The following is a 14,318-nucleotide window of genomic DNA, read 5'->3' as shown; positions in this document are numbered from 1 at the left end:
GGAGTGATCCGGTGATCCGCGGGAGTCGGGAGAGAGGCCATGGCACTGGCATCACCCAGCACGGACCTAATAACAGATTGGTAGGAATGACGACAGCACCATCTCCATTTTGATGGTCCCCATTTGGTAGAGCTCCAAAAACAGCTCGTGGAGCCGTTTTTGCCGGAGCGAGCCAAACGCATAAAAATAAAATGGCTTTAATGGAGGAGCCCTCCGGAGCCGGAGCTCTTTTTAAATTGGGCGCACGAAGTCGGAATTTTTGGCTCCGGCAGCTCCGTCCCACATGCGCCTGCTTTTTGCCTCACGTCACAACAGTCCCGCGCCGCTTTTCACCCCTCCGCACGCGTTCCCGCGCCACTTTTAAACTACACGCCGTTGAAGGAAAAAAGAAAAGGAAAAGAAAAATAAAGAAAAGGTGAAGGAAAAAAAGAAAAGAAAAAAGAAAGGATATTATGGGTATTTCATATCTTATCTAACCATTTTAAACTACACGGAGGAGCTGTTTTGCCAAACAATTTTCCAAAAGGAGGAACCGGAGCTGTTTTCAGAGGAGCCGAAATCCTGCTAAACTAGCCCATCTCTGGCTGACTTCATCTTCAGCATGCCAAGATCTATCTGGACGATCAGACCTGTGTGGTCGGTCAACAAGATAAGGGAGCCCGGCTAGCGCGGCGGTCTTGCATTTGGGTATATTCCTGCGGCTACAGTCTATGCTAACCTTAAAGTTTCAGACATATCAAGGCACAAATCTTAGATCAAACTCCAACGCGAGTACATGTAGGAGTAGAGTAACATCTACTTGAAGCAGGTTCATCAACCAGATAAGGGATAGACGCATGAAACCAAGAGAAATTTCCTGCAGCCGAGATAAATAAATAACAGTTGACAGGTGAGCTGGATCCTCCTTTTCAAAAAAAAAAAAATAGGGTGAGCTGGATCCCTGGTATTGTACGGTATCTCATGATCTCATCTCCATGAATCATGAAACCATGGCTGGAGTGAGACATTAACCATCGGGAAGACTTCAACAATAACACGTCATAATACCAGGGCAATGGTACAGAAGCACACAAAGCAACGAGGATATGGGTAGAAAAAAGAGGCATACTTCATGTAAAATCCCACCGACACATCCGACCAAGTTCTCGTGCATGACAAAACCGGACCACGGGCACAAATAAGGTAGGTCAGAGTTCTCAACAGGATGTCTTTTTCTCATGGTAATGCTTGACACTTATAAACCCTTCACAACAGCAGGCACGCAGCAAAATTATGAGGACTCCTTTTTCTCTTCAGCGGCCTCCTCAAATGTCTCTCCAGGGACAAGCTCGGGAACGTCGTCATCATCATCCTGAGCAGCACCTGCGCTGGCACCAGCCTCAGCGCTTGAAGCTCCAGGGGCCTGCTTCTGGAATTGCTCCGCAAGCCTCCTCAGGTTGTCCAAGTTGTCAGGACCTGAATAGGAGGAACAATTAAAGGTGCTCATAAGTCATAACTACATAGGAGATCTCAGCAATTCGCAAGTTAATAGAAAAATGGTGGGGACACCATGAACAAGAAGGGACATGTAGACAGTACTGTTGACTTTGAAGTTTGAACTCAACAGGTGAAGAGAAACATACCAAGCTGATTGATGATTGATGGAAGCAGATCTTGCAGCTCTGTTCAAATAAGAATATGCAAACATGAGAATACTCTAATGTTAATCTAGCACAAAGAAGTTCATAACTAATTTTTCCTTGTAAAATTAAAATTGACGAAAGGCATGTGTAACACAGAATCAGCTGCCGATGTGACAGTGAATACAAGACATCTCTGATAACTAGTTAAGTAGAAAGCCAGCACACAACAGAAGGAACAATATAGGCTATAAAGAGCATATTAACAGAAGCTAGCTAAGCGAATAAGGCAAGTCACGAAGAACATACTCTTTGTCTGTGGAGTTCCACTGACCACCCATGTATTAGCACCAATTGAAGCTTGCACTGGTGGGGAACCAAAAAACCAAATGTTAGGGAAAAAAAGAACAGGAAGTGGAAAGCTAGTCTTGCAGAGCTGACATTTTGGTGTTAGGGTATCTCACCTTTAGGATTCACAAACTGAATGACAACATCATCCTTAAAGATGTTCACCTCTTCAATACCAGGGATGGTGTTCACTCCTATTCTTTTCAGGGTGCTCTGAAGCCTTTTGTCATCTGTGGTTGTAGTCTTGTGGACTGCCTTCTTCTTCCTGTCACCAATCAAAACTCATTATAAGTACAATCCATGAGGTTCCTAGCCTGCTAGCATTGCTAAATTATAAAACATCATGGGTACCATACCATATATGACAGCACCAGCATGCATAGGTGCTGATTTGCAGCAAATTGCACATGATTTGAACTAATATAATGTCATTCGCCTATAGTTTTAGATCATAGCAGATTATATACCAGTATAAATTGCACAAGTCTTCTGACAGTATCATAGGTAAGAAATGATAGAAGGCAAGTGCATTCATGGTAAGAATAACAAGCACACATAAATAAAGGTAATCAGCACAAATAATCTTGCTAAACAAATGATTAATTGCACCACATAAGTCAATGTGAACAGGTTGTGAAAGTAACAGAAATGCATGTGCGAACACAAAGTAAAGGAACTAATACAAAAAGCACAATTCTGCACAACTGTTAAAACATCATCATGAATAAGTCTAGGAGAAGAATAAGCACCTGCGCATGCTACCCTTCCCCCCGGTGCGCACGGCACCTGCCATCCTCTTGAGCTTTTCAACATCCATCTGCACGTGAGACAAAAAAAAAAAAATCAGGCAGTGGCCAGGACACACTAAGTACAACATGTAGTTCAAGTGCACCGAAGAAGTAACGGAAAGCGCTTGCAGAAAACATAAGCGCAAACAGAAGGCATAATCAGACAATTAATGCCACAACAGCTGCATGGAAGAAATAAAGAAATCTACCAATTACAACGTCATGTCGTGACATAAATAAGTAACGATACACAGAACCGAAAAACAGGGAAACCAGTTCAAACAACCAACAGCATGCATCCTAGCTAGTTCATCAATACAAAGGCAGCTGACATGGCGGAGGCAGTTTGCAACTGCACGGGAGAAGCCACAAAGAAAACATCTGCTGAGCCATTGCAAAAATATGTTCTTAATCTAACTTCCCTGGAGCTAACTGCTCATTCATTTACTAGAAGTATCCATGCAGCTGTTACCTAGCACAAAAATGCTACCACAGTATTAACCCACAGTATGAAAAATCAATCAATGACTACTTACATGGCCCAACACAACCTAATCTGAGACGGCTGCTGGCCTGCTGCTACCAAACATCATATCACCTAATCAAAACGGAACAAGCTAACCCCTTTCCCCTACCACAATACCGCAAATCTAGTAAAAATCGGAACCACCAAGCCCTAGTGCTTCCCCGCTAGCTCCGACCACAAATCAACCAACAAAACAGCCCAGACGATAGCCTTCGGTTACAACTCAAATCCTCCAAACCCACGTGCACGTAGCCCGGCTAGACGTGCAGATCCAGCCGCTCCTAGGCCGAACAAAATCAAGCAAAACGCAGCTAGTCCTCGATGCGGGAAGGAAGGAAGGTAGTCACGTTACCGTCGCTACTGCACGGGACCGGGGTGGTAGGTAGCTCACCTTGGCTCGGGGGAGGAGGGGAAGCCGCGGCGGCGGCTACGGCGGCGGCGGCGGCGCGGGTGAGGGGAGGAGAGAGGAGAGGAGTGGGGGGAGAGGACCCGGGGGAGGAGGGGAAAAGGATAGGGCTCGGGAGGCTGGCTGGCTGGCTGCCACTGCAAGCCCCTTTCTAGTTTAGGGTTTTAACCTTGGGGCGATCAGCACCGTCCGATTCGTGATGGACGGGAGCCGCGGGTTCTGCCTCGTGCGGGAGTGGAGGGCGGCTCGTGCTCGGCTTCGGGTGCCGGCCTGCCGGGTGCCGGGTGCCGGGTGCGTGGTCGCTCGCCTGTTTGGTGGCTTTCGTTCTTCCAGTCTCAGGTCGATCCAGTCGGTGGTCAGCGGTCACTTCGGGCTAATTAAACTGTGGGCCCTGTAAGTTTCTGCCAAATTTTAGAGTATAACTTTGGAAGGGGAATCAGATTAAATCACTGATTTTGCGAGTTGATTCATCAACGCTGCTAATATGTGTAGAAACAAAAAAAATGCGTAACAAGTGTAAAATTAAAAAATGAGCTCGGTATTTGTTTTTTCCTTCTTGAAATTAATAGAAAAATGAAAAAGGATGCCAAAGGTGGAGTGGCATGCGGGCCTTGGGTGAGAAGGAGAGAACTCTGGTTTTCTTGCCGAGGCCCAGCTCCTTGTTTTTATGGGCCCTATGGCATTGGGTTCGGGGCCTTGAGAGAGTAGATGGAGCTTTAACAGTTTGACCAATTTTTCATTTTCTAATTAACATTATATCATTTGGGATATCTTTGAGCCCTGGCTAATTGGACGAATACAGTGATTTTATTCTGCAATTTTATAATATTAACAGAGCAATGTACCGAGAATTATTCTTCTAATATGTTTTGGTTAGTGCATTTTTGCTCTGAGGTTCACAAAATATTTGTTGAGAAGACAGCCGAACCAAACCTCATCCAAACTGCTCTTCTTTTTCAGTCACAAGTTTCCCCCTGCCGTTGTACTTTACTATGGCCGTCTTTCTTCTGTCACATGATTTGTAATTGTTGGGGACCGAAAAACAGGTTTAGCATATTCAGAGCAACATTGCCTGTTGTTTCGACTACCCTTGCTGCACACTGCAGTTCTTTCTGGATCTTGCTTTCGTCTTCTCCATGCTCGTTTGGTCTTCAATTTGTTCGGAACTTCTGACTGTTGTGCACTGCAACAATTCCATCGATGGTCGAGCGTTTACTATCTTGTTCCTGCCCTTTGTGTCCAATCGTCGTTACTCTGGAGTTCATGTTGCTTCTGCTTACAAGCTCGCGAGCGATACAAGCAGGGAATCATCAGCTCGAGCTGAACCGAGCCTGGCCTACGCCTCGCATACTGTTTATTGCAATTCATTTTACAGTACTAAATTAACCGAGCGGCACGCCCTGAAATAGCAAGCTGATTATCGTGTTGTGCGGGGCGAACATTTGAGCTTGAAACAAAAACATTCTCAGGGTAGCCTGTACAACAAGTCCAATGAAAAAAAGCCATGCGGACGTGGCATGGGTGCCATCTTTACAATGCCAACGACAGCATGAAATCCTTAAAAAGCCTTAAAACTAGTGAAGTTCTCCTTGCTGCGGTTTCCTTGTTTGATGAAGTTCACTTTGCAGTTCGTACGTCAGCTATGCAGCTCTATATGGTAAGATCTTCAAACTGAAGGCCGGAACATGTAACGATTACATGAGATGTTACAATGGTAGCTGCATGCTGGGCACGGGCACAGTTTATACTTCGACGTACTCCAACAACAGAAAATGGACCCAATATCCTTTATTCTCACATAAGAATACCATCCCAACAAACGTGGAAGAGCAATACATCCAAGAGGTCGGGCTTACATTATCGAGAAGCCAGCTTATTAACCAAATAATATAATTATATGTGAAATAAAATCCCGTGGGATAGGGGCATATTTACAGGCAATGTACACGCTCAGAACCATCAGATGTAGTCAAAGAAACAAGGCCACCTTATCTCTCAAGCTGCTCTTTTTCTTTGTTATCACAGGTTCCCCCAGCTTGGGTAGTTCGCTACGCCAGTCTTTCTTCTCTGGCACATGATTTATGGTTGCAGTCAGCATTGATTTCTTCATTGGTTCCCCCTGTGGTGGCACTTCGCTACAACAGCCTTTCTTCTTTGGCACATGATTTATAGTTGCAGTCAGCATGGATTTCTTCACTGGTTCCCCCTGCGTTTGCACTTCGCTATGCCAGTCTGTCTCCTCTGGCATATGATTATTCGTATTCCTAGTTATTGATTCTACAGGCTCAGAATTTTTTGAAAAGCCTGCAGGCTTACTCCATAGAGGACCGAGAAACAGGTTTAGCATATCCTGAGCAACATCTTCTGTTGTTTCGCATCTTGACGAACATTGCAGCTCTTGATGGCTCTTGTTCTCCTCTGTATGCTCACTCGATCTTGTATTTCTTGTGGCTGTTGTGCACTGCAACAATCCCTTCTTTGGTGGATCATTGACTGCTGATACTCCTGTGCCTGCCTCAGTTGGACATGAGAAATTCTCTTTGCGTCTGTTAGTCTTCATGGCTTCAAATTCATGCTGCTTCTGTTTATCAGCATTTACATACTGTAAAATGAAACTGTATCAGTATATCGTCACATGTGCAGAGTTCTTCAAGTTAAAACTTCTGTCAGGAATTCAGGAAACCGAATTGGTCACCTAAGAAAATTCAGCGCTAAGTCTGTGATTAACATAAGCTTCAGTTTTGCAGAGAAGTTAGAAATATTATGCTAAGCCACGTCTGACTATTATTAGGAGTTTAGAACTGCACTGAATGAAAAAGATGTATCTGGCTACAGTTGCAGATACTAGTGTAGCATGCACAAATATGTTGCAAGATGAGAAGTGGAGCAAAGTCGGGTAAACTATCGAGTAGAAAGTTCTATCACCTAATAAATTATGTCATTAACATCTTAAGTATATCACATTTTTAAGTTTCCAGTTCTTGCAGAGAAGTTAGAAAGGTCATATTATGATAAGCTAAGCCATGTCTCTGGACTAACGCTAGGAGGCCAGGACTACAAGGGTACATCTACATGCGCATACTTAGGTCCGAGAGTTGCATACAAGAATGTTTCAAGACACTAGACAAATTAGGTCACCTTCGCAATTCAAATGCAACCAGACAACAACTTTATCCATATCTGATATGAATAATATGCGCTGCCATTTCCTCCAAGAATATATAACAGGAAAATCTACCAAATGATCCTATCAAACAGTCAACCTCCCTGGAACTAGTATAACCTCCTTCCAACTTGCCATTTTTACAATAAAACTAGCCTCATTTTTAGGTAGAGAAAAAGCAAGGAAACATTAGGTACCTGTTAGGCAACTCAAGAAGGCTAGAGTAAAAATAATTCATTGTGATCACATTGATGTTAACGCACAACATAACTCTCATCCTAGGTCAATAATCAAATGCATATCGGCATTACAAGTGATCAACTTAAAATCAGAGACCCTCTACTTGAACAACACGATCAAATAAGTCATATAGCCATCGTATATTTGCCAAATCAAAGAGGGCCATTACATAACAATACCCATAAAGTTGCAAGTATGAATTAGTGAGAATTGTTGTTTACCTCTTCAGCTATGCTCAGGAGGTCCTCCACAGTAAGCTCTACATCATCATCAACTGATACTGGTGATGATGTTTCTGATTTGATATTCTCTAGTTTGCGTTTCCTGTTATTCTTTGGAGCAGCTCCTTCGCTCACTTTTCTTCCTTTCTTAATAGGTACATCCCTAATTTCTTCAACTCCATCTTGGACAGCACCCTTGCTCTTTCTTCTGGCATTTTCTTTACCCTGACACCGCTGCAAAACTACCAGTTCACTAGCACCCTCTGAATCCACACTTTTTAACCGCCTTCCTGTATTCCTTTTGATAGGTTTTGTTGGATCCACAGTCCCTATTTTCACGTTAGATTCCAATGCTTGCCTATTCCGGTCTTCTGTCTTTGGCACTTCATTACCTGAGCTTGCTTTCAGCATCCATGCTGGTAGACTGCGTTTATTCTCAGCATGCGAAACAGTACATGCTTGTGCCATGTTCTGGGACCGAAGGAATGTAAAGCACATAAATCAATGAGATCCAACTGCAAAATGAAATTATTAAGATCAAATCACGGATTTTGTCCTGCAAACGGTCAATGATGATCGAAAACCATCAGCCACCTGCACACAGCACAAGAAATAGAGAATGATTACTTATGAATCCAGGTTCCTCCACTATGCAAATCCGAGTCAAAAACACTGAATCAATTGTCTTCTTGATAATCTACGCCATCTCTCCAAGATGACCAAATAACTTGATTTAGTTGCGATGCATAAAAAAGGGAGAATTTTTCCAATCCTCCTAACGCAATTTAGCAAGATCTAAACATGATTTTTATGCTAAGACGGCAGCGAGTACCGCAAATAAACGAACAAAGATCGGGGAAAGAAACCCTAACCCCACCAATCCAACAACACCACAAGAACCACCAGCACCACGGGCCACGGCCGATCCAAGATCGAAGCCACACGACGGGCCCACAACCGTGTGCCCACCGGAATCGAGACTCTCCTTGCCTTTCTACACGGCAGGTCGAGGAGGGAGAAGCGAAGAGAAGAGAGGTTGGGTGGGGGATCGCGGCCGCGGTACCTCAACATAGCGACGCCGGAGCAAGCTGTAGAAAAGTTGCCCTTTTTATGCACCCTGGACGGTTACTTTCTTCCAGTTCGGTCTAGGGCGGGGCGGCGGCGGTCCGGCGAAAGGCCGGCGCCGGCGGCGAGCAAGGAGACTTTGGATTGGAAACGGCGGACGAGGCCAGGGGCTGGAATTCGGAAGGGATGTGTTTCCCAGATCTTTTTCTTCCTTAAATCAGAAAGTTTTTGAAAAAGATGCGGGCCAAAATGTGCAGGAAAGGTGGGCCTTATATGGACTAGAAGGATATAATAAGGTGGATTGGGGAAGGCCCAAAGCCTTGTGTTTGCCGGACCATGGCGATTTCCTTCCTGATACCCGGCCATGCGACTATGCGAGCCCCCCTCAAAAAAAAATAAAAATGCGACTATGCGAGCGTAAACTTTACCTACTATGTCGCGGTCGAGCTCGTTGTCCTAAACTACAATTTTTGAAATAATGCAGGAGCGCTGCATAAACTACAATTTTTGTTGGCAAGCGTCCCGCTGCACTATACAGCAACATTATTCCCAGGCGCGGCCAGCTGGCAGCCCGGCACACGTACGCTTCTGTGAACCAAATCTGCCAGGCACGGCAGCGCGACCGTGTAGCCCACAAGATAAGACCGGAGCCGAGCCGTTTCAAAGTTGGTCAGGGAACGACCTGTCGTTATCCTCCCTCGGTCTTCTGCAGGGTCGGTCTACCACTACCTGTGGACGTGGTTCAACGGGGATTTTGTTTGCACGCTTAGAGACGACAAATTAGCCCAAGTCTTGCTCTTTTTTTTTTCAAATCACAAATTTTAGATCAAGTTTGAGTGGGATTCGAACTTACTTTAAAACCTTAAAAGTTTGAAACAAATAAAAAAAAGAATCCAGGTATGAATGCATTTTGGGAGCATAGGGTATGGAACCAGAACACGCGATAAGTTTAAGGGCAATGTTTTTTTAATTCATTTTTGGAGTATCGGAACGGTGATTGGAAAGCGGGACAAGTTTAAGAATTGCTACTGTGCGTTTTGAGAGCACCTGGACTGGGATGAGAACGCAGGAAGTATAAAAATCATAATGAAATTTACTCTTTATTTATCAAAAATATTCAATAGAAATTGTTTTGTATAGCAAAAGTTAGTTTTTTTTTGAAGCGCAAAGGTTAGTGTGGGTGTTTAGGCCCGGCAACCTACCGAGGGGGGTGCCCGAGGTAATATTTTGGTTAGTAGGGCTTGTCGAGATTAGGAACTCGAAGGTAAACACAGACACACGATTTAGATAGGATCGAGCTGCTAGATTGCGTAATACCCTACGTCTTGTGTGTTGGTTGGATTGAATTGCTTTGGAGGGTTCCTGTCTCACCTTATATTGCCGGAGGTAGGGTTTCAGGTCAGTTAGTTACAAGAATACTAGTCGGATACGACTAGAAGAGATCTACTCTTATTACAATGAGTACTTTCCTAATCCTTTTCTAATCCTCGACTAATTCCTGTCTTTGTAGACTACGCCGTCCTGCTCCATAATCCCCGATCGCATTATCAGAGACCAATGGACTAGTTTCTCAGACCCAGGACGGTATCCCCTCGTCCTAAACCCGGTTGTCACTAGCTCCAGACTTACTAAAGTACTCATCGATGGCGGCAGCGGTTTCAACGTCCTGTTCGTCAAAACACTAAAGAAGATGGGCCTCGACGTCACCGATATGCTCACCCCAACGAACTCTCCGTTCTATGGGATCGTCCCGGGCAACGCGGCTATACCCCTTGGACAGATGGTTTTGCCAGTTACCTTTGGGACCAAAGAACACTACCAGATAGAATACATCCAGTTCGAGGTAGCGGACTTCACAACATCGTACCACGCCATCCTCGGAAGACTAGTATTGGTCAAATTCATGACCATCCCGCACTACGTATACTTAGTACTCAAGATGCCGGGACCCAAGGGAGTACTCTCCCTGCGTGGAGACTTGAAGAGGTTGTACGACTGTGACACAGAAACCGTTGAGCTAGTAGCAACTACCCAAGTACCAAACTCGATGATGCAAGTTTTCGCCGCATCCAAGAAGCTGTCCATGTCAGAGCTCGAAATCCCAGAAAAGAAGTAGGGGGCAAGCAAGGTCAAGCCAGCAAGTGAAGTATACATCAAAGCCATTGACCTTGAGACTGGTGATAGCTCCAAAATAGCCCCGATCGGCATAGGACTGGATCATAAATAGGAAAACGCGCTCGTCAGCTTCCTTTAGGCCAACAGAGACATCTTCGCGTGGAAACCAGCGGACATGCCGGGGATGCCCAAAGAGTTGATCGAGCACTCACTTAACGTGAATCCAAAAGCTACACAAAAAATGCAATGACTACGACGATTCGCCCAAGACAGAAGGGAAGCCATCAAGAAAGAGCTAGCCGAACTACTCGCGACGGGCTTCATAAGAAGTCTATCATCCAGAGTGGCTCGCCAATCCCGTCTTGGTACGAAAGAAAAATAACAATGAGTGGAGGATATATGTCGACTACACAGACCTCAACAAGTACTGTCCAAAGGATCCCTTCGGGCTCCCTAGGATCGATCAAGTCATCGACTCCACAGCTGGATGCACCCTTCTCTGTTTCCTCGATTGCTACTCGGGGTATCACCAGATAGCTGTCAAAGAGGAAGATCAGATCAAGACCGTGTTCATCATCCCATATGAAGCTTTTTGCTACACAACAATATCTTTCGGGCTGAAGAATGCCAGCGTGACATATCATCGGGCCATCCAGGAGTGTTTCAAGAAGCAACTACACCGCAACATGGAGGCGTATGTGGACGACGTGGTTGTAAAGACCAGAAATCCCGATGACCTGATTGCAGATCTAGAAGAAACTTTCGCAAGTTTGCGAGAATTCCGGTGGAAGCTCAACCCGACATAGTGCGTCTTTGTCGTGCCTTCCGGGAAACTACTCGGGTTCATCATTAGTCACCGAGGCATTGAAGCTAACCCCGAGAAGATCTTCGCCATCACCGATATGCATGCCCTATCAGGCATCAAGGATGTCTAGAAGCTGACTGGATGCATAGCGGCCCTTAACAGATTCATCTCAAGGCTTGGAGAACGGGACCTACCCTTCTTCAAACTACTCAAGCGGTAAGACAAATTTCAGTGGACCGAGGAAGCAGATCAAGCCCTACATCAATTAAAGGACTTCCTATCAAAGTCACCGGTCCTCATGGTGCCATACCCTAATGAAGACTTGTTGATGTACATCGCCGCGACTACCAACATCGTTAGTACGGCGATTGTCGTCGAAAAACCAGAACAAGACCATTTATACAAAGTACAAAAAATTAGAACAAGACCATGTATACAAAGTACAGAGGCCCGTTTACTTCGTCAGTGAGGTGTTGTCAGATTCCAAAGCCAGATACCCGCCAATCCTGAAATTGCTATATGTAATACTGCTCACCTCGCGCAAGCTACGACACTACTTCCAGGAACACAACACTCCATCGTCACAGATTTCCCTCTTGGAGAAATTCTCCACAATCGGGATGCCACTGGAAGAATATCTAAGTGGGTGATAGAACTCGGAGCATTTACCCTAGAATTCTAGTCGAGGACTGCAATCAAGTCCCAGGCCTTAGTCGATTTCATGGTAGAATGACGGGAGAATCAAATACCAATACCAACAGAGCGTCTAGAGCATTGGGTCATGTATTTTGACGGATCACTCAAGCTCAAGAGAACCGGTGCAAGAATACTCTTGATATCTCCTAAAGGTGAACAACTCAAATACGTCTTGCAAATCTTCTAGGAAGTATCCAACATAGAAGCTGAATACGAAGTGCTTCTACATGGGCTCCGCCTGGCAGTCTTGCTAGGAATCAAGCGCTTGTTGGTCTACGATGACTCACTAGTGGTGATCAATCAAGTCAATGATGAGTGGGATCGTCACAAGGAGAATATGGATGCGTATTGCCTAGAAGTACACAAGCTAGAGAACAAATTCTCTGGTATGAAGTTCCACCATGTAGTTCGCGACAACAACGGTTTCCCCAATCGCATTATCACAGAGTACTCGACTTCCTCGATTAAATTAGCCACCACTACGGTTTCCCCAATCGCATTATCACAGACCTAGGCTCCAATTTCAATAATCATAAGTTCTGAGAATACTGCGAGAACAGTGGGATCGGTATCTGGTATGTCTCTATCGCTCATCCATGGGCTAATGGCTAGGTTGAGTGTGCTAATGGGATGGTACTGGAAGCTCTCAAGAAAAGGCTGCACGATATCGGAAACACAAAAGGAGGCAAGTGGCTCAAAGAACTACCCAATGTCCTCTGGGGGCTACGTATCCAGCCGTGCATGCCTATAGGGCAATCGCCCTACTTCCTGGTCTACGGATCCAAAACTATCCTACCTACTGACGTTATGTGGAAATCGCAACAGTCGAGCAGTACGAGGAGGATGCAATAGAAGAAACAAGGTGTCTAGACTTAGACAGCCTCATAGAACCTCACTGTGCAGCGACTCGTCCAGTCTACAAGGTACCTTGAAGGAATCCGCCGCTATCATGATCGCAACATCAAAGAACATTCATTCAATATAGGCGATATGGTCCTCAAGCGTATCTAAGACATCAAGGGGCTACACAAGCTAAACTCACCATGGGAGAGACCGTTTATCATCTCCAACATCTCTCTAGTGAAGACGTTGACAACTTGTGGAACATCAAGCTGCTCTGTCGATTTTATCCCTAATTTTGATTTACATATTCATGTAAATTGGCCATCAGCCCTAGTTGTGGAATTACAACTCAGCAAAGCAGTCATATTTTTATTCGACTACTTATCTCTGCCTTATCACGGCTTGCAGAAGGAAGTTTGTAGTACTCCTAATAAGCTATTCAGCTCCCTAGGCAAAATCACCCAAATCGCGGCTTGTAATAACAAGTCTGCACAACTACAACAAGCTATTGAGCTCTCTGGGATTGCCCAAGTGCGGCTTGTAAAGACAAGTCTGCAAAATTTTAATGAGTTATTTAACTCACTGAACAAAATTGTCCAAATAGTGGCTTGTAAAGCAAGTCTGTAGTAAACTTCATGAATTAGTTAACTCATTGGACAAATCTGTCCCTTAGCAGCTTGCAAAAAAAGAAGCCATCAGTACCTCAGGAGTTAATTAACTACTTGAGTAACTATTTACGAGATAAATCTATCTAGTCGCAGCTTGTAATTACAAGTCCGCAGTTCCAGGTTTTTCAGAGCACAACATCAATACAACCTAGAGAGGTTGTGAAGATAGGCTCTAGTCAACGAAACCCTGAAGAGACTACTCGCCTAGAGGTCTACTTACTAGATAGCCTGAGTACTCGCAACCCACAAAAGGAGAATGCGATCTTAAAGTACTCTACAATGTGCATCTGATGAGGCTGATCAAAGAAGCCTTGTGCTCAGACACTAACATCTATCGTACGAGCAAATATCAGGGAAGATTGTAAGATGCACTAAAAAAACAACAAGTCGAAAGCAGCAGAGGTTGCAACAAGAACTAATGTTTGCTTTAATATAGAACTACTTAAGGATTAGATGATTGGCTACTTCTTCTGCAATGGGGTCCATCTCTTGCAAGTACTCTTGAAAGAGTTCGTCAGAGAAATCCTCTGATGTACCTTCCGCAACAGGAGCTAGATCAACTTGAGGATAGAACGACTTGACGAAGCTCAGCAATTGCTTGGAGACAGACTTTGCCATCTTCTGAATAAAGCTGGTGAATTTTTCTAGCACGTCCTTGAGTACTTCAGACGTCCTTGAGTACTTCAGATAGCGGATGGGGCTCTACACCCTCAACTGGAGCTCCACCATATCCGCTATTGGCTGGGCCGCTTTAGATATCTCCTTCAGAGAGAGTTTGGAAGTTTCCAGCTCAGCTTCGCGCTCTCGGATGGTCT

The 14,318-nt window shown here is 44.7% G+C and overlaps 2 protein-coding genes across 3 annotated transcripts; both read right to left on the bottom strand.

Annotated features, from left to right (window-relative positions):
* Positions 1-1,086: 1,086 nt before the first annotated feature.
* LOC117840600 (basic transcription factor 3) lies at positions 1,087-3,831 on the bottom strand. The gene is made up of 6 exons (XM_034721121.2): positions 3,673-3,831; positions 2,717-2,784; positions 2,084-2,232; positions 1,929-1,985; positions 1,623-1,661; positions 1,087-1,455 (listed from the first exon to the last, which is right to left on the bottom strand). Exons 2-6 carry the CDS (start codon positions 2,782-2,784, stop codon positions 1,271-1,273), a joined length of 498 nt encoding a protein of 165 aa, XP_034577012.1. The 5' UTR covers positions 3,673-3,831; the 3' UTR covers positions 1,087-1,270.
* Positions 3,832-5,460: 1,629 nt separating this feature from the next.
* Positions 5,461-8,586, bottom strand: LOC117840516 (uncharacterized). 2 transcript variants are annotated; one of them, XM_034721030.2, is made up of 3 exons: positions 8,375-8,586; positions 7,312-7,905; positions 5,461-6,289 (listed from the first exon to the last, which is right to left on the bottom strand). In XM_034721030.2, exons 2-3 carry the CDS (start codon positions 7,807-7,809, stop codon positions 5,657-5,659), a joined length of 1,131 nt encoding a protein of 376 aa, XP_034576921.1. In that variant the 5' UTR covers positions 7,810-7,905; positions 8,375-8,586; the 3' UTR covers positions 5,461-5,656. The 2 variants fall into 2 exon arrangements, with proteins under 2 accessions (XP_034576921.1, XP_034576922.1); XM_034721031.2 differs by having other exon boundaries at positions 7,312-7,826.
* Between the last annotated feature and the right edge of the window lie 5,732 nt (positions 8,587-14,318).

Source organism: Setaria viridis, chromosome 9 (genome assembly GCF_005286985.2).
Source record: "Setaria viridis chromosome 9, Setaria_viridis_v4.0, whole genome shotgun sequence".
In the NCBI taxonomy this organism is placed as follows: domain Eukaryota; kingdom Viridiplantae; phylum Streptophyta; class Magnoliopsida; order Poales; family Poaceae; genus Setaria; species Setaria viridis.
The sequence above is the reverse complement of the archived record's forward strand: the minus strand, read 5'-3'. Positions and strand labels throughout refer to the sequence as shown.

What these genes read in the sequence shown, in the direction of transcription:
- LOC117840516 (XM_034721030.2), bottom strand. Translation starts at nt 7,809, where the DNA reads ATGTGCTTTACATTCCTTCGGTCCCAGAACATGGCACAAGCATGTACT. An exon ending in TCCTGAGCATAGCTGAAGAG is followed by an intron (nt 6,290 to 7,311) that starts GTAAACAACAAT and finishes TTCATTTTACAG; the next exon opens with TATGTAAATGCTGATAAACA.
- LOC117840600 (XM_034721121.2), bottom strand. Translation starts at nt 2,784, where the DNA reads ATGGATGTTGAAAAGCTCAAGAGGATGGCAGGTGCCGTGCGCACCGGG. An exon ending in GGGAAGGGTAGCATGCGCAG is followed by an intron (nt 2,233 to 2,716) that starts GTGCTTATTCTT and finishes GATTGGTGACAG; the next exon opens with GAAGAAGAAGGCAGTCCACA. An exon ending in ATCAATCATCAATCAGCTTG is followed by an intron (nt 1,456 to 1,622) that starts GTATGTTTCTCT and finishes CCTCCTATTCAG; the next exon opens with GTCCTGACAACTTGGACAAC.